Source organism: Penicillium alfredii (assembly GCF_028826965.1).
Source record: "Penicillium alfredii strain IBT 34128 chromosome Unknown utg000009l_segment0_segment0, whole genome shotgun sequence".
NCBI lineage: Eukaryota > Fungi > Ascomycota > Eurotiomycetes > Eurotiales > Aspergillaceae > Penicillium > Penicillium alfredii.
Genome location: NW_026622706.1, coordinates 647,150 through 669,082, shown reverse-complemented (window position 1 = coordinate 669,082; position 21,933 = coordinate 647,150). Strand labels below are relative to the sequence as shown.

General features: G+C 52.2%; 8 protein-coding genes across 8 annotated transcripts; 3 read left to right on the top strand and 5 right to left on the bottom strand.

Moving 5' to 3' along the window:
- Positions 1–272: 272 nt before the first annotated feature.
- ptcA (type 2C protein phosphatase PTC6) lies at positions 273–2,085 on the bottom strand (the record flags this gene model as incomplete). The annotated part of the gene is given in 3 exon segments (XM_056656694.1): positions 273–1,160; positions 1,189–2,009; positions 2,025–2,085. The coding sequence occupies 3 exon segments, from the start codon at positions 2,083–2,085 to the stop codon at positions 273–275; spliced, it is 1,770 nt and encodes a 589-aa protein (XP_056509494.1).
- A 416-nt stretch (positions 2,086–2,501) lies between these two features.
- NUU61_006165 (putative RNA splicing factor (Pad-1)) lies at positions 2,502–4,370 on the bottom strand (the record flags this gene model as incomplete). Its single annotated transcript, XM_056656693.1, has 4 exons — positions 2,502–2,760; positions 2,824–3,300; positions 3,354–3,662; positions 3,721–4,370. The coding sequence occupies 4 exons, from the start codon at positions 4,368–4,370 to the stop codon at positions 2,502–2,504; spliced, it is 1,695 nt and encodes a 564-aa protein (XP_056509493.1).
- A 634-nt stretch (positions 4,371–5,004) lies between these two features.
- Positions 5,005–6,246, bottom strand: NUU61_006164 (fatty acid alpha-hydroxylase; the record flags this gene model as incomplete). The annotated part of the gene is made up of 3 exons (XM_056656692.1): positions 5,005–5,158; positions 5,213–5,461; positions 5,516–6,246. 3 exons carry the CDS (start codon positions 6,244–6,246, stop codon positions 5,005–5,007), a joined length of 1,134 nt encoding a protein of 377 aa, XP_056509492.1.
- Positions 6,247–7,314: 1,068 nt separating this feature from the next.
- Positions 7,315–8,547, top strand: NUU61_006163 (uncharacterized protein; the record flags this gene model as incomplete). Its single annotated transcript, XM_056656691.1, has 1 exon — positions 7,315–8,547. The coding sequence occupies one exon, from the start codon at positions 7,315–7,317 to the stop codon at positions 8,545–8,547; it is 1,233 nt and encodes a 410-aa protein (XP_056509491.1).
- A 1,054-nt stretch (positions 8,548–9,601) lies between these two features.
- NUU61_006162 (uncharacterized protein) lies at positions 9,602–11,279 on the top strand (the record flags this gene model as incomplete). Its single annotated transcript, XM_056656690.1, has 2 exons — positions 9,602–10,481; positions 10,555–11,279. 2 exons carry the CDS (start codon positions 9,602–9,604, stop codon positions 11,277–11,279), a joined length of 1,605 nt encoding a protein of 534 aa, XP_056509490.1.
- Positions 11,280–12,090: 811 nt separating this feature from the next.
- Positions 12,091–15,090, bottom strand: NUU61_006161 (CeGAL family transcription factor; the record flags this gene model as incomplete). The annotated part of the gene is made up of 5 exons (XM_056656689.1): positions 12,091–13,582; positions 13,648–14,420; positions 14,474–14,554; positions 14,804–14,929; positions 14,995–15,090. 5 exons carry the CDS (start codon positions 15,088–15,090, stop codon positions 12,091–12,093), a joined length of 2,568 nt encoding a protein of 855 aa, XP_056509489.1.
- Positions 15,091–16,504: 1,414 nt separating this feature from the next.
- NUU61_006160 (coatomer subunit delta) lies at positions 16,505–18,245 on the bottom strand (the record flags this gene model as incomplete). Its single annotated transcript, XM_056656688.1, has 4 exons — positions 16,505–17,411; positions 17,489–17,685; positions 17,739–18,182; positions 18,243–18,245. 4 exons carry the CDS (start codon positions 18,243–18,245, stop codon positions 16,505–16,507), a joined length of 1,551 nt encoding a protein of 516 aa, XP_056509488.1.
- A 429-nt stretch (positions 18,246–18,674) lies between these two features.
- Positions 18,675–21,193, top strand: NUU61_006159 (uncharacterized protein; the record flags this gene model as incomplete). Its single annotated transcript, XM_056656687.1, has 2 exons — positions 18,675–19,724; positions 19,784–21,193. The coding sequence occupies 2 exons, from the start codon at positions 18,675–18,677 to the stop codon at positions 21,191–21,193; spliced, it is 2,460 nt and encodes an 819-aa protein (XP_056509487.1).
- Between the last annotated feature and the right edge of the window lie 740 nt (positions 21,194–21,933).

The window sequence follows — 21,933 nt, the reverse complement described above, 5'->3', positions numbered from 1 at the left end:
ATCTTGGATAATCTTCGTGAGTATTTATGAGTATACCCAAAGGACCAAGTGTAATAGCAGTCTCCAGCGCAGAAGGTAACAGGCAGAGCCTCTGCGGGTCAAAGTCGACACTGAAATGCAAGAATATATTCATCATCTGCAATGATAGTAATGCGAGGCTACAGCGACCTTAGGTCCACTGTTGAGCCGAACAATTGCGAAAAATATGTGCCATCAGACCAATAAGGCCAGAAAAAAAATATGTACAAAACACACATGCTCCAAAAGAGGCATCACCTCCGTGACCTGCGCGGATCGGTGGCATCCTGTCGCCGCCACTCGCGAGACTCTTTCGTTCCCAGACTGCCCACGCCCCCCTCGAGCCGACGCTCCCACCCGCCAAGCCGAATGACCAGACAGGTAGCATTGTCGCCCTCCTTGGTGACCTCAGTCGCGAAACTGACGACATCGCGAGCGCCCTGGTCGGGGGTGCGGGCCTCCTTGACGATATCAACGATCTCCTGATCCAAAAGTGTGCCGCTGATGCCGTCAGATAGCATAACTAGGAACGAGTACTCGGCTGGACCCATCTCGACACGGCGGAGTTCTGGTTCGGCTGAAACGCCGATGCGCTTGGACTGAACGTCGCCGAAGGCGCGAGTGTTGGCTAGTCCGCTCATGCGCTCCTCGCCAAAGGAGTCCGTTACGAACGTGGCGGCATATCGACGCAGCCGGCTCGCCTCCACGGGTGAAGAGGGGTGATGGTTGGAGGTGAGAGGGATGGCTTCACCGGTGGTAGTTGAGCACAGGAGGATCCGGGTATCGCCCACGTGCGAGACCAGCAGGCTCGAGGGACCGGCAGGGTGCCAGAAAGGCGTCGGAGTGGGTGTTGAAATCATGGCAACGCTGCCAGTACTTCCACCTTTGAATCGAGACCGTCCACCGATCTTGGGTCGGGTCTGGCTGGGGCTGTGAAGGATCTCGTCTTCGTTCAAGGGTTTCTCGGCTTGAACCAGATCGTCGTCCCGTTTGGCCGCTTGGGCCTTCACAAAGTCCAGATCAGCGCGCAAAAATGCGTACTCCATTATTTCCTCAATCGAGACAGAACCATTCGAGATAATGGCGTCGGCAGCGTCGGCAGCCTCGGAGGCGTCATCCATATAATAGGAGAAATGAGGTGGCTTGAATCGCTTAAAATAACCCCCCCACCAGCCGTCTCCAGTTTTGGACCAAGCCTTTCTCCAGATCTCCAATCCTGCGTCGATTTCCCTGTTGTAGGACAGGAAGCGCATCTATGGCAGTCGGCATTTCGGGCCCAATGGTGGTCTGGTGCCGCTTGGTTTGTAGACTGGACAGGAGCTCAAACTCGACCGACGCATTCTGAATGTACTCGTGCAAAGTTTCTTTCAGAAATGTACTACATTCAGATCCACCATGTCCGTCGAAGACAGCAAAGTAAAAGACTTGCGGGTCGCCCCTGGCGGTCTCGGCGGCGCGCGACTCGCGCGACGAGGCCGAGTCTGGGGAGCGAGAGCGCCTGATTGTTAGCGACGCCGGGGGCCGCTTAGCAAAGGAAGGGATATCAATAACTCCGGCTTGGTATGCATCTTCATTGGCAGGGCGTGTGCCACGAGCGGTGGCTGCACCAAAGTGGTGTTTTGCGCTGCGCAATGGAATTCGCACCACGGTCGTCTCTCGGTCTACTAATGTCTGAAAAGCGGCCGGCGAGTTTGCAGTATTTCCCGTGTGAGGTATTGAGGCGTCGCGGGGTAGTTTATGAAAGGGCGAGGTCGGTCCCCGGGGATCCGGATGGAGAGAGGACGACGGCAGATGTGTGACGAAGTAGTCGTGGAATAGTGGTCGCTTCTTCACCGTCGATCGGTCACTGGATGACAATGCTTCAGAACTGTAATGGCGTACTCGCGGGAGAACGAAGCCTGCTGGGGTCACGATCGTTAGCTTTGTAGACCGATTATCCGGGGGAGGTTCCAGGATCTTCCGAATAAGGCCGGAGATAAGGCGGCAATAATCTGGCTTTAACATACAGTAACTGTCGGTCAAAGTCCCGACCTGACCTGTCACCCGCCTCGCTGAAGTGAGAATCATGAATGGCCCATGGAAAGAGGGATGGGTGATGAAAGAAGACAGCTTACACCGACGGCATTCGGCGTGGGGTGACCCTTTCTGGCCCGAGCGTCGGCAGATAAGCCCCGGCAGATGCATTCCTACGGCTTCCATGTTTCCGTTCTATAATTGAACTGTTTTTTCCTGTCTACAGGGAACGGAATTTATGTGATCCAAAAAAAAAAATAGAATTGAGAACCTAAAACATTTCAGAATGCAAATCACGCTCCTAAAAATTTCGAGTAGCGAGGCCCATGGCAGAGGCCGGAAGTCAATGCTGAAGATGTCGGCACCTACCAGGAGCAGAATCATCCAGAGAATCAAAGAAGAGTGGTAAGGACAATCTGTCTTTTTAGAAAGTGCGAAGTCAGGGGTCGGGATAGGGGAGGGTTGGCAGTTTAAATCGCCCGGGTGCGCGAGAAGAGACTGCTGTAGACGGCATCCACGACGGGCTGGGCGGTGATCTGCTTGCCGCCGAAGAAACGACCATTCAAGCCCTTGATGGCGTTCTCACCTCCCTGAACACGGTCGAACTTGAGGTAGATGTCGCCTTGAGAGTTCGGATCTAGCGAAATGTGAACAACGTGGCCATATTTCTCTTCGCACTCGGCGCGAACGTCATCCTCCAGCTCTTTGATCCAGACTTCGCCTTCTTCCCTGTAATCATGAATTAGCGGCCAATCGAAAAAAAAAAGAAAAGATATAGGAATGGAAACTTACTCGGCGGGATCGAACATGTTGCGAAGCAGAACACACCGGCTCGCCATATTAACATTGACGGGCAACGGCTTGGGCTCAGTTTTAGGTCGAAGAATCTTCTGCTGTTCATCGGCTGATGGCTCGGGTTCATCTGTTCGTGCAAGCTTCCTCATCAATGCGTCCCTACTGTAGTTGTTGAAGTTCACACCGGCAACATCCGTGTCATCGAGGGCACTGGCACCGGCGCCCTTTTCGGATTCTCTGCCACCAGCACGGTCGAAGCTGTTCGAGCCCCCGGCTTGAATTCCACGCCCTCCTTGACCGGAGAATGAAGAGCCCTGGAAATTCTGTTGGTTTGCAGAAGGGCCCGGCAGGCGATTCGTGCTCGACTCGGGGGTGAACTTATCATTGCCAAGGCCAACTCGAATAGCGCGACCAGCAAGATCAAAACCGTTCATCTTCTCTAGAGCGTCACGAGCTTGGTTGGGGTCTCGGAACCTAGTCCATGCTCAGTGGGTGGGAATGATTATTAGTGATGTAAAGAGACTTACTGTACAAACGCGTAGCCTTTGCTCCTCCCAGTATCATCTTTTTGTAACTGGACGAACTCGAGCTCGCCAAATGGTTCGAAGACATTCTGGAGGTCACTTTCAGTGATGCTGAAATGAACGTTACCCACATAAAGTCTGTGAAACGGTGCTGAATGTTGAGGACCCGAGCTGGCAGCGGGGTTCCTAGCCTGGCGGTTCTTTTCTGCTTCCGTCAATTGGGCGATAATGGGAATGCCTAGAAGCTTCTGGCCGGTAAGCTGAATCGCAGCAGGCACCGACTCTTCGCCTTTGAATTCGACATAACCGACACTAGAGAACGATGGTAAGCGAATGCATTAAAAACAGTTGACGAGAACAAGAGACTTACCCTTTGGATCGCCCGCTGACACGATCTTTGACGATTTGGGCCTCCTTGACAGGGCCGACCTTTTCGAAGAAGGCCATCAGTTCTTTGGTTCTGAGACGTGCAGCCAGCTGTTGCACAAAGATAGTTCGTCGGTCCCGCTCATCCTCATTGAGTTCAGGGGACTTGCTAGGGCTGCGACGGCTCGGAGTGCCGCGACGACCATTGCGGTCTCGGCGCGATCGCCGTTCATCTTCACGCTCCCTTTGCGAGGGCCGGTAGAACCGGTCGTCGTACGGAGACCGAGAGCGGGTGCGAGTGCGTCCTCCGCCACGATAGAAATCCCCGTTTGAACGGTAGTCATCACCATGACGGTCGCGACGAGGGCGACGCCGGTCACTTTCACGGCTCCGGCTCCGCTTTCTGCTTCTATGGCTTCCGTTAGCACTGCCATGTTCGCTACGTGGACTCCTCATGTCCTCATCGCCGTCGCCATCTCGATCGCGGCGGCGGTCACGGGAGCGGTCATGGCGGCGGCGCCTATCACGAGAGCGGTCACGGTCACGTCGTTCGGCATCCGCCCGGGAACGGTCGTCACGATCATCTGGCTTGGAGGGTGCTTCAGCAGGGGCAGCCGTAGACTCAAGGAGAGCTTCAACGTCGAGACCAGACATCGCAGGTAAAAGAGCCTAGCGTTGGTTGCGATTTGTAGGAACAGTCGGGGTGAGGGAATAAGTCACTTGAGACTTCCGTCAGAGAGCGAAGGAAGGAATGGGTTGGCACTCGAACCCTTCTTTCAGTTTACAGGCCTATTTGGCTTGAGACCGAATGCCAGGGAGCTGGGAGGTATTCGCTGAGGCGTAGTGTTCGTAGGATGAGATTAGCTACAAAGGCAGAACCACCCGCATGTGAGGTGGTTGGGATTCCACGTGATACTAGAGTTTTTTGGTCGCCTGAGGCATAATTTGCCACCCTCTCACTTCGTTCTTTGTATGTAGCATTGCGATAGCATAACAGTTCGAAATACAATGATGATATGCTTCTTTTCAATTATGATTAAGATATAATTTACACTAATAAGTGATGTTCGAAGAAAGATGGATGAATCAACTCCTCCCCGGCGCATGATTCGAAATGGCCTGGGCGGAGTCCACTGTACAAGAATGAGACGAAAAATGACCCCAACTCCGCATTTTCCAGTGAGAGGCAAAGTGAGAGGCAATTCTTGAACATAGCAGCAACTCTGTATTGAACTCAACATGAACTCGTGACTTGAAGAACCGGCCAGACAGGACTGAGACAGAGGGTTCACTGAGCCTTCACACCCTTGGGAGCAGGGCATTCCAACTCAGTCCCAAATACTCGATCCCAGAAGCGGCTGGTCACACCAAATCCATTCTCGAAATCGGCAAAGTGGTGCTGGAGATGATATTTCTTGAGCTCCTTATAGTAAAGCGGGAGGCTGGACATTTGTTAGAACGTCAAGTTTGCGAAGGGTAGAGAGGCATCGACTTACTTGCGGTGGTGAAGGAAATAGTGGGTCATATCATAGCAGATGTACCCGAAGACACCGCCACAGTACACAGTCAGAGCGGCATACCAGTTGTAGAAAAAGACCGCGTGTGCCAGCTTCCAGAACGGAGCTGCCAAGACAACAAACAGTGTCGGCGGCATGACAAGCCGGTACTTGTCCATCGGCAGATAGTGGTGAATGCCGTGAAGCAAAAAATGAAGTGTCAGGCCAACTCGGTTATCCGGAAGCCATCTGGGTGTCATATTAGCCATCTTGTAGTGGGTTTTTGAAAATCAGAGATCGTACTTGTCCACGTGGAAGAGGAATCGGTGCATCAGGTACTCAATCAAACTCCACAGGCAGACGCCGCCGATCCAGTACGCGGCTGCGGCAGACACATTTCCCAGTCCCCCATACCCAAGGATGGTCCCATAGGCAACGGGTGGCAGCCAGACCATCGGCACCACATACCACGACGTCTTACTGAGAGGCTCGAGGAAGTTGCCGAACAGAGGGGCCGATTCGCCTCCTCTGTAGTGACGGGGCCGATGAATCTGTTCCAGGTAGAACTGTTTGGAAAAGTTGCTGGTCCAGAGCTGAGCGAGCAGCGGTTTGTTGAGGTCCAGAAACTTGTGCGTCTTGAAATCCTGCGAATAATCTGTCTCGACCGACAGGTCCTCTTCCCGGGACATGCCGGTAGTCGAGTAAACAGGAGCAGATCCATCGGGTTCACCAGCGATTACCGACCCCTTCGACTTGCCAGACACCTCAGTAACATCAGAAGCAACGAACCCAACATGGCATTCATCCAGAATCTCATAGGCGGCTTCGGTATGTTCGTGGGAAATTTCATCCTTCATGATTTCGCTCACATCCTTGCCCGCGTAATCGAGAATGAGATCACCGCCACCGGGGTGCGCATCCAAAAAATCCGTGACATCATAAACGTTGCGGCCGAGGGTGATGTAGCACGACTTTGCGCTGTTGTGGGATTCGACCTCGGCAACCGTCAAGGTCGGCAGTATTCTTCCAGGCATGTTCACAGGGTGGAAGACAAAACGGCACGGTTCACACAATGCAGATCGGAGAAAAAAGTGCGAAAAAACTGTCAACTTGCGGGGGGGAGGGGGAAAAATGGTAAGGTCGGAGACAATAATAATAATGATTCAGGGGAGGCGTGGCGTGACACTCAAAATTGACGACGGGTCCGCTCCGGCAAAATCTCTGGTCCGCAAAATCCGCGACCGTGGGGGCAGTCGGATCGGACCACACACTTTGGTCGGAATGGAAAAGCGACGGCTGGAACTGATCGTAAGAAACGGTATTTTTGGCACTTGAGGCATGTCAAGGCTGATAATGATCGTCCATCGATATTTCAACTGCTCCCCGATAACACGTGACCTGCCTCCTTGGTTATGTAATGCGTCTAGAACGTGATGCCCCAGGCCATCAATCTTGGAATCATCCTCTCTTTGTTTGGTCTCTTCATCTCTAGCAAACTCCTTGGGGTTGAGGACATCCCGGGCAGCCTCTCGCACTATTTTTGATCTCCTATCTTGTTGGTCTCAAAAAGACGGGATGATCTGCACGATTTACACTTGAGTCGCCAGTGGGGCAACATGCCCAATGATACGGTCTTGTTGGTCCTGCAAAGCCGTGGATCGACGAGAGTGCGATAGCAATCTAACTCCTTTGTCTCGTTGACAATGGAGCTCGGCATCTCCGGCGAGCACGGGGAGACTCTTAGGCCCGGGTCCCGCAGCCCGGCAACGCCCTGAGCTGCACTGCGCCCGGGTCTCCGATCGAATTCCTCTTCCAGTTTTCCACCGAGGGGTTAGCGTGCGCATCATCTACGGACACCCCGGGGTCATTGCCCAAAACGCCCAGGAGGCGATCCCCATTCTATGATTGATCTCTGCATGGACGGTTCCAAATTTGAAATTGTCAGGGATTAGGTGTCAGGCTAGTTGGAAGTGGGGATTTCAGCCCCTGGGCAGATGGTCTCCTAGATAAAGCTGTGCTAGCTGTCTCTTATTTTTTTGGTCTTTCTTCTTTCTTTCTTTTTTTTTCGTGCTACCTCTTGCTCCCCACATCTACCGGCAACGATGTCGACCTCCAGTTTCAACCCTGAGAATGCGATCCTAGCCTACCTCCAGACATTGGCCGAGACCAAAAAGGGCCTTCCTCATGGAATACCCGTCTGTGTCTTTGCGTCGCACACAATCACCGACACGGCGTCTCTCTTGCGGCTGGCCGCAGAAATCGGCCCCTTCATTGGTGTGCTACAAATCCAAGCGAATATTATTGACGACTGGTCCAACCACACGATCGAGCAATTGATATATTTGGCCAAGAGGTATGGGTTTTTGCTGTGGGAGGGAAGCCGGTTTCTGAACGCCAGTGTCAACTTCATGAGCCGGGCGGACGCCGGTTGGGAAACGCAGAAGTTTTTGGCCGACACCGTCCGGAGGCAATATACCAATGGCCCCATCAAATCGGCAACATGGTCGAACCTGACGACTAGTTGGGCTCCCGGTGTCAGGCTGGACCAGCAAGCAGAGGATGTGATGATCCCCACGCTCAGGAAAGCCGGGCGTGAGGCTGTCGCAAACACTATAAAAACCATCCAGACGGAGATCTCGGTCGAGGGCAATGAATATTTCCCTGACGTAAACGAGATTGTGGAATCTCCGTCCGGTACCACCGATGGCTGGCAAGAATTTTCCCCCACTGGCTTGGGAGTTTCGATGCGCAAAAAGTCGACCATTTCGGTCACAGAGACCGTGACCCCAGAGCCGAACGTTCAACCGGAAGATGGTGTCCCGCCTCCACCACTACTGGCGCGCGGCATCACGCTCTGCTTGCCTAGTGCCACCGATGCCGCGTTCCGGCCCGAGTACCGACAAAGCAGTGTGGCCGCGGCATGCGCCCATCAAGACTTTGTCGTGGGATTTGCGACGAGTGAGCCATTTTTTGTCAATTTCCGCGGAAACGATATTTTCGAAATTGCTTTCCTAGATGGGAACGGAGAGGAAAACGAGGAAATGGATCGCGCTCAACTTTTGAATTCACCCACCATTCATTCGCGACATTCGCTTGTCCTCTTTTCCCTCGTTCCACCCAGCCTTGCTGTGGGCTTTGAAATAGACCCGATTCTCGGGGTCGACAGTGATTCAGAGTCTGATCAGCCCTACTCCGCCCGATTATTAAATTACATTGTTGGACAAGCTGTCAAGCGTCGTGAGGCAAACCGAAAAGAAAACGACGTCAGCCATCTAAAGAAGGAACAGGCACCAGGGCCTAATATAGTCCAGATCCCGGTGATTGTTATGCAATGATCTTAAGGATGCCGTCTGTTCTACACGCCCATTAATGCCCAGCTACAGAATCATGACCCCATTTGATGACTGAATTCCCGACTTGAATATTTTTACATGCTGTCCCATCTTTTTGCTTCCAAACATTGCCTGGCGTTGGGTTAGAAAGGTATGGTCTCTGTACGACCACAGACGATCTGAAATTGGTTTCAATGCTTTTTTCATCCATTAGACCTGAGTCTACCTCGGTATGCCTGACATGGCCCATGCCACCCCTGGAATATGAACATGACCTTGTTGTTTCCTTAATTAAATGGTGAAGTACGTTGTGGGCTGAAGTTACTGGTCTAGTAATAGGGTCTAGGTTCCTAGATACACCAGTAATGGCCACCTTATCTGTAGGGTTTCTTGCCGATGGGTTAGTTGGCGATGAGCAGAAAGTACAATAAAAAAAAACAATATCAGTATTAAAAAATTATAATTTGCTCTTGATTTGCGAGTTCCTGCTTCCACTCTTACAGATATACCTTGTTCCTGAATTGTTTATTGCTGGGAACTGATACGGTGCCTCATGTCATGTCAACTTGCACATTCGAAACCCCCTGAACTTCCAGCAAACCCAGCAAGTCCATTCCTACGAAATTAATGGGATCAGGATTCAGACATGGACAATAGAAATGTTGGCGCCCGAATAATTAGACTCGAGGACCGGGCACGTGTCTAGCGTTAGTCATCTGCTGTGAAGGCGGCCCGGGGCACACTGCCTCAACCTTGGAAATGATGGACAGGAATCCGTCCCCGGCATATAACATCAGCGCTTTTCATCCATTTTTACAGTCTTATATTCTATCAAAATCATATCCTTTATCAACGAGTTCGCCTGGCAGACTTGGCTATCCTCAGCATGCAGATCTTGACTATTTGACGGAGAGCATCATTCCTTGGCCTGCAAGAAACAAGCACCTGGCCAGAAGAATGCTCTGTTGGTTCGTCTGATCCAATGTGTGTCCGTTTCTTTGCTGGTCGCGTACAGCACAAACCAACCGGCCCTGAATCATAGGGGAAGCTGGTAGTCATGAACTCGGACTACCCTCCGTTGCCTCGCCCAGGAGCTCTGAAAGCCCAAATTGAGAGCTCGAAACTCCTCCATGATACAGATGTATTCCCAACTTCGCTGACTACTGTTAATGACCTGATTTCGACGGGTCATCCAGAGTCATCGACCAAAGTCATCTCGCCAAACGGAGATGTTGTCATCCAGTATGCAGACTATGACCATGTTTCTTCTGAATCGACAGTCGTTTATCAGTGGCAAGTTACCAGTGAGCTCCTTGTCTGCAACAGCCCTTACTTTCGGGCATTGCTAGATCCCAGCAAATTCTCCGAGGGGAGGCTGTTCATGGAACAGCAGCAGGCCTGGAATGAAAGGCTTGCTCTGAAGATCCCGGAAGTCTCCTCTTCTGAGATCCCAGACAAAAATGCACAGCATGCTTTGCCAACTGTCAAGATCCCGGGAGGCCAATTTGCCCGAATGTGCGGTGTAGATGCCATCGAGCTCTTCCTCAAGGTCTTGTGCGTGGATTCGTTGCCCAGCGACACCAGAGCCGCCTTTGAAAACGACCTGAAATTTCAGTCTCCGTCTCTTGTGGCGAGGCTTATTGAGGTGGCGGATGCATTTAACTCTCCGAGAATTGTCCAGGACGTTCTCCGGAGTGTGGGCTACGCGTTCGGGAAGAGCAAGATCTCGCTCTTTAAATTCAGCACTACGCTCTTAAAGCTGAGTGAGGATCGCATCCGGCAGATCTTTTTTGTTGCTGCGTTCCTCAAGGAATACAACATCTCCCAAGTCATGGCGCACACGCTACTTGTGGCTGGCTCCAGTTCCTGGGTCAATGGCCCTGAAGCCCCCGCAAGAGAAGATCTGCGCTGGAGATACTTCTCGAATGGCATTGAAGGTGGGTAGCTCAATACCCAAGATCTTCAAAGAAAACTGAGACAGCGAACTGATTGCTCAACCTTTGTAACCAGAGGAACTATACTATCGGCGACAGTGCGTCCTGAACACCATCACCGATCTTCAGGCATATTTCCTTCGTATATATGGCGCACTAGAGGATCATGAGGGTCCGAAGCCGACGATAGGTACTGCCCCATCTCTGGGTACCGCATTCTCTACATCCATTCAAACCCGACATTTCCAATGCCGGGGCGGGTTCGGCAACGCCAGCCAGTGCGACGTATTCCACCTGGGCCAGATCACCCGATTTTTCTCTCTGCGAGCCAGGACAATCTTTCTGGGTTCTACTCTGATAGACCCGGACTTCAGTCTGGATATGAACGAGGGTGACCAGGATTCTCGCAGTAGCAGTCGAGACCCTTCGGGCCCACCATCCGACATCACCCTCATAATTGCCTCCCTGAAGCAATTACCAGACTACCAAATCGACAGCAACCACATCGGGTGCGGGGTTCGGCGCCGAATTCTGCCAGCGTTGGACTGCATTGAGAAATTCGTGCTGGATGGCCGCGGCTTGCTGGGTATAGACCTCCGGCTCTGGGATCGGGCGTTGACGCCTACGTCAATATCATGGGCGAGCAAGACCTCTCGAAGGGACCACACTGTCGATATTCGCTTTGCAAGAATCACAGCGGTGCATTATCCGTCTCCGGGAAACCCGGAGCCTCGTGCTAGCACCCAGGGAGAGGATGCACAGTTATTGTTCACGGCGAAGAAACGGAATTGGGAGGCATAGTTGTTTCTTGCTTGCAGCTTTCAGTTGGTTGATCTACCGAAGAATCTGTTGCCTTCTTGCCATCTAAAGCGCTTTTGAACATTTTACTTGCTGGGGCATGAAGTGAACCCCTAGCTTCTTGGGCTCTCATTACACCCCATTACCGTCACCGGCGGTCATGCCTCACTCGTCTGGTTACGGCCACCCCCTTTTTTCGAGGGGGTGAGAGAGCTTCGAATCGAGACGACATAATGATGATGAAGCTGTCTAAGGACCGGTCTCGACCTCGCTGTTTGTCCATGGTCCTGTCCTAGGTGGTTCATGCGGATCAGAGTACCTGGGTCTGTTTTGCTCTGGCACGAATATAAGCTTAGTGATGTCAAATAGAATGAGCTTGCATCAACAGACTCGATTGCAAGGGAGACATAGATGCCCTCCCAATACATGTTGTTTTCTTTTGCCTGATATATAGGGTTGTAGAGAGGGAGCATAACAATGAAAGAAACAAATCATGGTGCTAGCGCAATGCTGCTTTTCTTTTGCTTTGTTTTTCAGATTGTAGGCTCGAGAGAAAACGGAGTAACTTTTTCTGCGCTGCCTCTATGGAAGCATATGCGTGGACTGATGTTTTGATAGAATGCAAATAGCAGAACAAAACAGGTCCAAAAGCCGTTGCAGTGATGACATTCTAAATGGGACCCATTGTCCATCCGTCTTTCTTTTCTTTTCTTTCCTTTCCTTTCCTTTCTTTTCTTTCTTCTCTTCTTTCTCTTCGTCTTCTTTCTTCTTCTCTTTAACAAACCAGCCAATCTGGCAGAAAGGGAGACACCGTTCAGCAGACAGTATCACCCCAGAAGTAGCCCAGATCAAAGTCCAGATTCGGCCCAGCCGGGAAGAAAGAGCCAGTAATTTGGCCAGTAGCCGGGTCGTATGGAAAGTATTCGTCGAAGGAGCCTCGCTCAGAAGTCGCTTTGTCCGGCTTCATGACCTGATCCAGCAGGTCCGTCGACTCAAGACCGTAGGGAACTGGCATTGCCAGAGGAGTACCAGACCGGTCCATCGGGGAGCAGGCAATGGAGTCCAGCTCTGCTGCAATGGCGTCGACAGCAGTCGCCGAGGCGGCCGGCAGCGTTGCAGACGGATCGAAGGTGATATCATCAACAGTTTGGTCGTCTGTGATAGCCACCGAGTCGGCGGCTGCGGCGACGTCGAATACAGAGTCTGTAGAGGACTCTTCGCTCCCCGGGAAGTCGGCCAGTTCCGTTTCCATGTGCGGTGCCAGACGGCGTAGGAACCCATCACAAAGCTTCCATGCTCGCTCCGAGGCCATGTTCACCTTCGATAGCGTGGACAGCCAATCGAGAGCCTTCTTTGCAGCCTTGGACACCATCGTGGCCTTCTCCGGGACGTGTTGGGCCCGGAATGCGAGCTCCATTAGAAGCACAGTAGCCGCCTGCATCAGGTAATGCAACGTGCACCACCACGGAGAGATCCGGTATAGCAGAGCCGCGTCTGGCGTATCCGGGAAAAGTGTCAGCATGTGGCATGCGGACTCGACACATTCGGCGGCGGTCTTGCTGCAGAACTCCTGGGTCTTGTCGCCATCCGGCCGAGAAGGGTCAAGTCGACAGAGACAGGGCCGGGTGATGCCGATCTTGGTGCTGTAGAACAGGAAGGCGAGTCCCATTCGCTGGCTGACGGGGCATTGAGATGTCTGTGTCGAAGTAAAGTCGTAAGCCGCGGGCAGATTCATGAACCAAGAATCGATCTCCAGCATCAAGCTCTGGATGGTGAATTCGGTACTTGCCCACGGGGACTGCAGTGCCTCGGGACTGTACAACTTGATCGTCATCCGTTTGGCGATGGTGGTCAATGAGACCAGCTGCAGGAAGTACAGTGACATGCAGGGCGGCAAGCCTTTCAGGTACTCGACCTTGCTCATCCTGGCGTCATTTTCAGCAGGTGCATCATTCAAGTCGGAGTCACCGGTTGAATCGAGACTGGCTGCCTTGTTGTTATTTATCGGCATTCGGTCTCGCTGGCTGGAGATCCCTCGTCCGACCATGCTGATCAGTCGGGCCACTTCGTCTTTCTGGAAGTCACTTTCGTCGAAAGGAACCGGCATGGGTGTGGTGCACGAGCTGTCAACAATGCAGGAGGGACGTCCTGTCACTACAGTGAGGAGGTGCTCAATTGTGTATAGCGACCACCACACTCGATACCGGATTTCCTTTGACGTGTCCGAAGTGCACACACCGACGTTGCGTAGATGCAGACCAAGGGCGAAGGCCCCACGAGCTGCACTACCAGACAGTTTCCATGCCCTAAATTAAGTAAGGTCGTAAGCATGCTTCCAAAAAGAAGCAGGATAGCAAGGTTCCCGACATACCGGTTGATGTGCCCGGATGCAATCAAGTAAAAGGAAGCCAGGCCTTCTACCTGGAGCTGCTGCAGATCCGGGTGATGCAGAAGCTGATCTTCCAGGCTCAAAGATCTCGCTCTCGAGAAATACGTCTGGTGATCATCTTCGCCTTCCCTCCAGTCTGCGCTGGACAGGTGTCCATATTTTGCGGCGATTGCAAAAATGAGGTTGAGTATAGCCAACCACTTGTTTCCTGGTTTCAAGGAGGTTTGGTTGAAAAAGACCTGAAACTGCGAAACAAACGTCGAGATGCCGATGATCGGGAAGGACGGGTGTACGCATGTCAGATAGGCATTGAGCAACTTGGTGGCTGTCTCCCGCGAGGGCACCTCATAAGCATCGACCGACTCTATGGTTGGGATATCCAAGTCATCCAGATAGTAGTTGGATGACACCACCCAGGGGTCTCCATGTTTCTCAGGTCCTGGAGTCAACGTAGGAGAGAGCAAACCATTGCCTTCGTCCGTGTCTGGTACCGCTGCAGGCCATGCCTCCTGTTCGCTGTTGACTTCTTTGCTGAGGTTCTGAAGCCAATTAATCTCGGAGCTCTTTCCAATGAATCCCGTTGCGCGGGCAGTCTCGTCTCGATTGAAGTCTTCCTTGGTGTGGTCGACTCGTTCCAGAGGCGCAACAGACGATGCTCGAGATGGCGGTGGCTCGGAACCGGAGCTCCAGGAAAGCTTCCGTTCTCTAGTTGCAGAGTAAGAGTCCGGATCCAGAGTCAGGTCGGGTGCTGAATCCTAATCTGTCTTTAGACAAGAATTGATTATGAGAGGCGAAATAGGTTCCATACCACGGTCAAGGCCATGTTGACCAGCTGTTCGTCCGAGACGCCAAATCGATTGCTCAATTTCCTTATGACATCTTCGTATGCCTGTACCTTTGCCGACAGGCTTGCTAACTGCCTTTTCATTGTGGACAGGTACAGATGTCAATTCTTCAGCTCTCGTGGCCACCATCACAAGGATGTGTCTGGGAGCGGCATTGCCCACCGTTTAGATTTCTCCCTTTTCCCGTCAGTATAGCAACAGATGATTCCGGCTTCTCGGCAGTTGCGACACCCGGACTTGTCTCCGGTGCACTTTGTCTTCCTTTGCCTGCAAGACTCGCATGCTCGACGAACATGTCGACGGTGGAATCTGCCAGGCGAGGTGAAGGCAGACTCAGCTCCTTCCGCAAGTCGTGGAATGGCCATTTTCTTGGTGCCCAACTCAGTCTCGGTCCTTGGGAGGTGAGTCACTGGGTGTTCCTATATGGAATCTGTGAGATTCACGGTCACAATGTCTATGGATTGGCTGTGCAGGTAGCTCTTACCACACTCGATAATTGACCACAGACATCTGTATCTGCACAAGATAGCTTGAAAAGACTCTGCTGCTCGGCCCATGAGGGGAAGTGAATGCTGCTCATGATGAAAGAGAGGAGCAATATATACCAAATCGAGTAGGTACTGGAGCGGTTCAAGGCCGGTCAGCACAATGGTTTGATATAGTCACTGTATCTTTAGACCTCGCGGCTTGCCTTGAAGATTCAACTTTATCTACCAAAGTTCAATGCATATGGCCTCAACATCTCAGACAGCCAGAATTGCATGAGGTAGTTTTTGTAACGTCAATTGGGGATTGTGGTCGAAACATCCATGAGCCTGAGCTCCATGTGAGAGGCGGGAGGGGGAAGCCGAAGGGGGTTTATAAAGCCATTGGAGGGCTCAGCCTATGGGGAAAGCAGGCACAGGTCTCCTCCATGAGAATATGGTAGCCCCGAAGCGATGTCTGGGTCTGGATAGGGTTGAGGGACTGAACTTGGTCAAGCTGATGCTATGTGATGACATCGAAGGCCCGTTTAGGAAGGCAGCCAGCTTGCACGAATTGGCCACCACAGCGGCTCGGTATAGCAATGCTGGCATTTTTTTCGCCTCATGGATTGACAGCACCACTGAGGCAATTCAAGGGCTGCTATGAGCAGGATTCGTTTCGTCTGGTCGACTGGTCACGCTATTTGTCATCCTTGAGGCCTGCATGAGGTGATCCGCATCCTATCCCATCCCCTGGGTGCCCAGGGGCATTGGCCAAACCAGACACTTGGTCTTCAAGGGTCTAACCAGATCCTCTTGTGATGGTTTTTCGGTTGTTGGAAACGACAGGCTCTGGACTCCGGTCACGCGAGAAACAGTCTATACCTGGAGATTTGCAAAGCGTACTTCGGCTTGATTCCGAGCTTTCACTATTGGGATTCTGGACTAGAATTGTTAGGTGCTTTCTATCAGTAACGGGGGGTTTTTTTTCTTCGAGGTGAACTGGTCATATACTTCAAAACTTGAGGCATTCTATCACTGCGTCAACTCAGGGCCCAGACCCGAGATGCAGAGTCAATCTGACGTTGAAGAGTGGTGGCACCGGCTGCAAGGACAAGCCTTGGTTGGCACCCATTTCCGCAGTGCATGATTCGACAGCATGCGGGATGGAAGGTGGACGGTCCATGGTGACAGGGCGAGGTACGGAAAGCTTGAAGGCAACTTCATGCCCAAGCCAAACAATTATAGCACGCACATCAGATTGACGTGGTAGATGACGTGGAGGTGACCATAGGATGAGAGAATACCCGTCTATACAAAGTTGAAGGACAAAGTGCAGCAGGGGAGTCATGTCTAGTGAATATCAATTTTCAAGACTAAGACATAGTCGTTGCCGAAGAGTAGGTCTCCAACGATAATCAAAACAGGCATTGGCTTGGCGCACGATCTTGAGAACGAGTAGAAAAATGAAAAGAAAGACCACAATCTGAACGTCATTAGTATTTGACTCTATACAGCTCAACTCCAACCTCATTCGATCAAGAAATTCTCCGCCACGCTCCTGATGTCCTTGGAGAATCCAGCACTCTCGCCCTCCATCTCCAGCAGGGACACGTCGGTCACATCGACGTCGACGAATGGCTTGGTCTTGGAGAAGCGAACGCTCATCGGGAAAAATTCGTTCTCGTCCCCATCGCCCGTCGACTCGAATTCGAAACTGCCGGACGCGTTCGACTCATCCACAGCGCCCAAGTTCCAGTCGAGGCTGTCTCCAGAGACTTCGTAGACGGCATCGAAGCTAGACACCGAGGGCTCTGTCGCGCCATACGGAATGGTGACAACAACATCGCGCAGGCTGTCTGAGCCGGTAAGCTCATACTCTACGGTCACAGTGGTCGAGTCAGAGCCCTTGTTCACCCACACGGTGAAGGTGATGGGAAGAATCTCAGCGTTGTCAGCCGAGCTGGCAACGCGCCACCGCAGAACGCCAATCGCATTGTTGGCAGGGAACCGTTTCGTGGTGTCCTTCAATTGGATCGCCGAAGAGCTGGTGAAGAGAGCCTTGTCAACGTTGGGGTGGGTCCGGAACTGCGCGCCATGTGTGGGAGTGGCCTGAAGGTCGAGTCGCAGTTTCGTGAAGGATGGGTCGCTGATTCGGAGTTGAAGATCGCCCTTAACCTCGAAAGACTTCAAGGCACCTTCCCGAGTAAGCGTGGCCGAAATTGTTTCCGCAATCGTAACATGAATAGGCTCTCGGTCCACAGTCAAGGATTCGCGAGCAGAGGGCGCTTCTGGGACTGGGGTTGAAGTCTGCGAAGACACCAGCGGGCTGGACTCCTCTACCTCGGGGCCCAGATCACCCCGAACCTTCTCGTAGAGATCGGTCGCCTTAGATTTCTTGCCAAGTTGCATACCCTTGCCGCGGGAAGGAAGGGGCCTAGATATCATTTGTCGTCAGAAAGAAGTGCCTTGGAATAAAACAACGTCGGGTCAAAGGTGGTCCAGGGGACGTACTTGGCAAAAGACTTCTTCTTCTCCGCCTCATATGTGTCGTAAGTATCCGGTACCGACGGCCGCGAAGGAGGTGTGTAGACGGGGTAGGACGGGGTTCTGGGGGCGGCAGCACGACCCGAGCGAGCGGCCTCTTTGCGCTGCATCTCCAGTTGCTTTGCCTTCCTCTTGCGCTCCTCGCTGGCCTCCAACTCCTTGTTCTATTGATCCATGTCAGTCTTGGTCCGACTCCGCGGCTCAACCCAGCACATACCCGCTCAATGATCTCTTGGATTCGCTCCTCGTGACTCTCCATCTCCAGGAAGGTCTTGATCTGCGACAAAGACAGGTTCTCCCGGTACCCCAACGTCACCAACTCATCGAACGCACTGAGTAGCTCAAAGGCATTTCGGGTGATCTCCCGCTCATCGAGGCTCTTGCAAAGGCTGGTAGTCACTTGCGCGAAAAGATGGAGGCTGTCGATGTCTTGGAGGATGTTCGATTGACGGTTGGTGATCAGAACAATGTACAACTCGTCCAATGGCTGGTATACGAAGCGCACGTTGTCTTGCTCGACGATGGTATGTTGGGTACCCGAATCCGCGAGTTTGGGGAAAGAGGCCAGCAGGGCTTCAATTCGCGACCGAGCAATTTCACGAAACTGGCGCGAGAGAACAGCCTTGCCTCCGCGAGTACATATCGACGCCGCAAGAACGACCTGTTGTGCGTGGGGATGGGGTCAGTCTCGGTCCTCACGGTATGGAAACATGGGACATACCATGGCGATTCAGCAGGCAATGAAGAAAAGGAAGAGACAACGATCCCAGTTGTGTGGTCCACAATTGGCACAAAGCGAGTCCTTGTAGAATGAAATGCTCAAGTCGAAGACTTCGCAGTTGATGGGGGGACGGAGAGCTACTCTGTTCTCTTCGACTCCCTTGGTCCGTGCACTTTCCCCCCCCTTCGCTTAGTCGGAGAGTGACAACTTTTTACCTTCTCTCTTCATCCTTTTGCGTTTATAGCTCTCGCTTTCAACCTCATGCTCATCTCACATTTTACTACCTTACTCTTACATCTACGTCGATGAGCCAAGGCCTCTGAGTCTTTCCAAATACCCTCCTTCCTTCCGTGACCGCCCGGCGACCGACGCCACAGAACTTTTCAACACGTACCCGCGGTCACCTGAACACTTTTCACGCGTCTCTATGCCATGACAGCAACCTCTTCTCTAGCTTTCCCCGCCATGGAAGTTCCAGCAGTGGATGATTCGATGGAGATGGCCTCGCCCTACCAGGGCCAGGCCGATGATTTTGATATTGATATCGATCTGATGGAAGATCATGTCTCCAATATGGACAGTGACATGATGGGAGCAGATGATTATCTCAACACTTCTCAAGCAGACGGTCTTCAAAACGACGCGATTAATGATGCCGACATGGCTGACGAACCGTCCGAGGGATCGATGGTCGACGCTGACAACTACGCCGACGAAGACAACGACATCGATGTTGAGTACGAGGAAGAAACATACGAAGCTGAGATGCTGGAGGGCGATCAAGATCAACATGTCGAGCACGCTATTCCCACCATACAGCTTGAAGCGCCTGCCCATATTGAAAACGAGCCCACTCCCCCCAGCCTGGACACTACGGTCACTGCCGAGAAGTCCAGCGAAGGACCCGAGCAAGACCCTGCCAACTTGGCAGAAATGACTCACGCGGAGAGTGGCACGCAGGCATCTGAGCACCCTGATCAAGACATCCACCCGGAACCTAGTAAGACAGAAGAAGGCCTCGAACGATCATCCGATGAGAATGAGGCGACCGAAGCTGTTCTCGGTCAGGAAAATTTGGAAGTTGGTGGCGAGACTAACACTGCAGTGGATGTTGACGATGACCACGCGCAGCCAGATCCGCCTATCGCAAGCCCCAAGGCCAGCAATGCTCGGTTGTCCAACGATGAGACTAAACAGGTCGAACAGCTTGAGCCTCAGAATGAGCAGGAAAAAGTTGGGCAGGACGCTCGTGAGGACGAGTCCCTGCATCCCGTCAAGGTTATCTACCAAGAGAATGAAATCGCTCTTTTCCCGCCTCTAGAAGGCGATTCAGCAGAAACATTCTTCCTTCATGATGAAGATGTGGCCTATGATCACCTGGGTAGACTGTTCAAGGCCCTCCGTGAGGTTCTCCAGGGTAATGTTGCGGAGAATGAGGTTCTCGTCATTGATATCGATTCTCTTGGTATCCAAATGACAGAGGTAAGCCCAAGTGTTTCCGTCTCTCCTCTACCGGATAAGATGCTGACTTGTTCATCTAGGACTCTTCGTATACATCCAAGGTGACCTTGCATCAGGTCTTGGACCTCTACCTTCGACTTTGCCATAATGACGGCACCGATGGACCGGAGCCTCTGTACATTACTCTAAGCAGCAAACTGACAGTCCCTGCTGAGATTGCTGATCTTCTTGCTGCCGCCAATGAGGGCAAGGGCCTTTCTCAAGTCCATTCATGGGATGATTACGAGGAAGCGGATCCTACTTCCGAGGAGGCTCTCGCTTTCTCTGAGCCAGAGCAGCAAGGCGAAGAATCCCATGCTGATGGGACTGGACAAGATCAATCCATCCATGAAGTGGATGAAACTGTCCTGGCTACACAAGAACAAGAAGTAGCCAATGACGAGTCTTACTCCAAGACTCACGAGGCTAATGTTCCAAAGGAAACTGGACCTCTTCAAGACGGCGAAAACGCCATCGTTGAGGGCCATGAAGCTGAGGATGCTGCTGAAACCGAAACTGCTGCTCTTCATCGTGAGGAAAGGGAGACAGACCACCAAGCGGAGGAATACGGTCATCTGGATGAAGAGGAACATCTCCATGAAGAAGTGGCTGAAGATTTCTATGACTCTGAAGGTCAGAAGACTGAGTCCACTGCAACTGTCGCTCCCATGTCCGAGCCGGCCCAGGCCCAGGAAACAACCGAAGATCTTTCTGCGAATATAACCGAAGGCGGCCCGGCGCAACATGACACCGCTGATACACATGATCAAGTCCCTGATGGCGATGCCCTTGAGGCTGGGCATTATCCTGAAGCAGATTCAAACGATGGTCTTCACAACGAGCCTGAGGAAGTCCAGGATGATCTTATCGGCGATGAGCATGGAGACGCAGGTGTCCAAAATGACAATCGTCTTGGCGGCTCTGCGTCGGCTCAAGTTGAAGAGACACTGGATGAGCCGGATACCGCACCCCAAGCTGGCGATCCTGCAATTGAGGGTTTGCAAGACGACGTAGATCAATCTTCGCACGGTCAGGACAAGTCAGCCTTGGATTTTGTGGCACAGGAACCCTATGCACTCAAAGAGCAAACACCGGAACCTACGGATGATCTCCTTGGGATCGCTGAAGACTTGATGCAGACCCCTGCCAAGGATGAGCTTGAAGACACTGGGAGTCTAAACGAAGAGCATCAGCCTGAGCACGAGTATGGCTACCCTGCTGCAGCCGACGATGACGGCACCGACAAGAACCTGTTTGACGAGGGCGATTACGGCCACGGCCACCCCGATTTTGATGTCACCGAGGCTGTTGAGTTGGATGACACCAAGGCTTCTTCTCATCCTGACTCGCAAACTCGTGATACCGGGTCTGCCAAACGGTCCCGTGCGGTCGAAGAGGACTGGGAAACGGGAGAGACCACCCCTGATACCAAACGCCGTCGACCCTCGTAATCCACCTTCCCCTTCCACCGCCTTTCTGTCCCCCTCACCTCTTCGTTCCTTCCTGGTCTCAACCCAGTTTCGGTCGACTCTTGTGAGGCGCTGGCTCTGTGGTTTTCATTGCAAAATTCAAGGCCGTTGCCCCAGGCACTATCTACTAACCATAACCCTCACCAGCAGCGACCTCTATCCGTGAGCTCAAAGTTCCCGTGCACCCTTTCAACAATCAGGTATGTGTTCTTGATCCTATCCCTTTTCCTACCTGGTTCCTGGGGAGGGGGAGTGCGCGACTCTCATCCCTGCTCACCGATTCCACCCTTCGGCTCGAGGTGTATGCTCCCTCTCCCCAGTACCTTGTTTCCATATCCCCTTTGTGTTGGTGTATTCTATGGTCCTTTCCCTTTTTTTATTACCCTTGTTTCTTTTTCTGCACTTGCGTGATACCACCTTCGGTTTAAAAAAAACCTGTGTTCGGCGTCGATGGGAGCTGGGGCAGAGTTTTTTTTTTTTTTTTTTTTTTTCGCATGGGATTCGGTGCATTAGTGTGAACTACTTGATAGTTCATCTTAGTAGGCTGGGACAATGAGATTCTTCACTTTTTAAAGACTTTGACCAGTACTTGACCTCGGAAAAGGTTGTATAAATTGGCAAGCCATGGTGAGGTATACATAGACCAGGTCCTTGACATAAATTGCAGACTCACTATATCACTCTATCCTTAATGGTATTCTTCTACATGCACAAGAAAACCT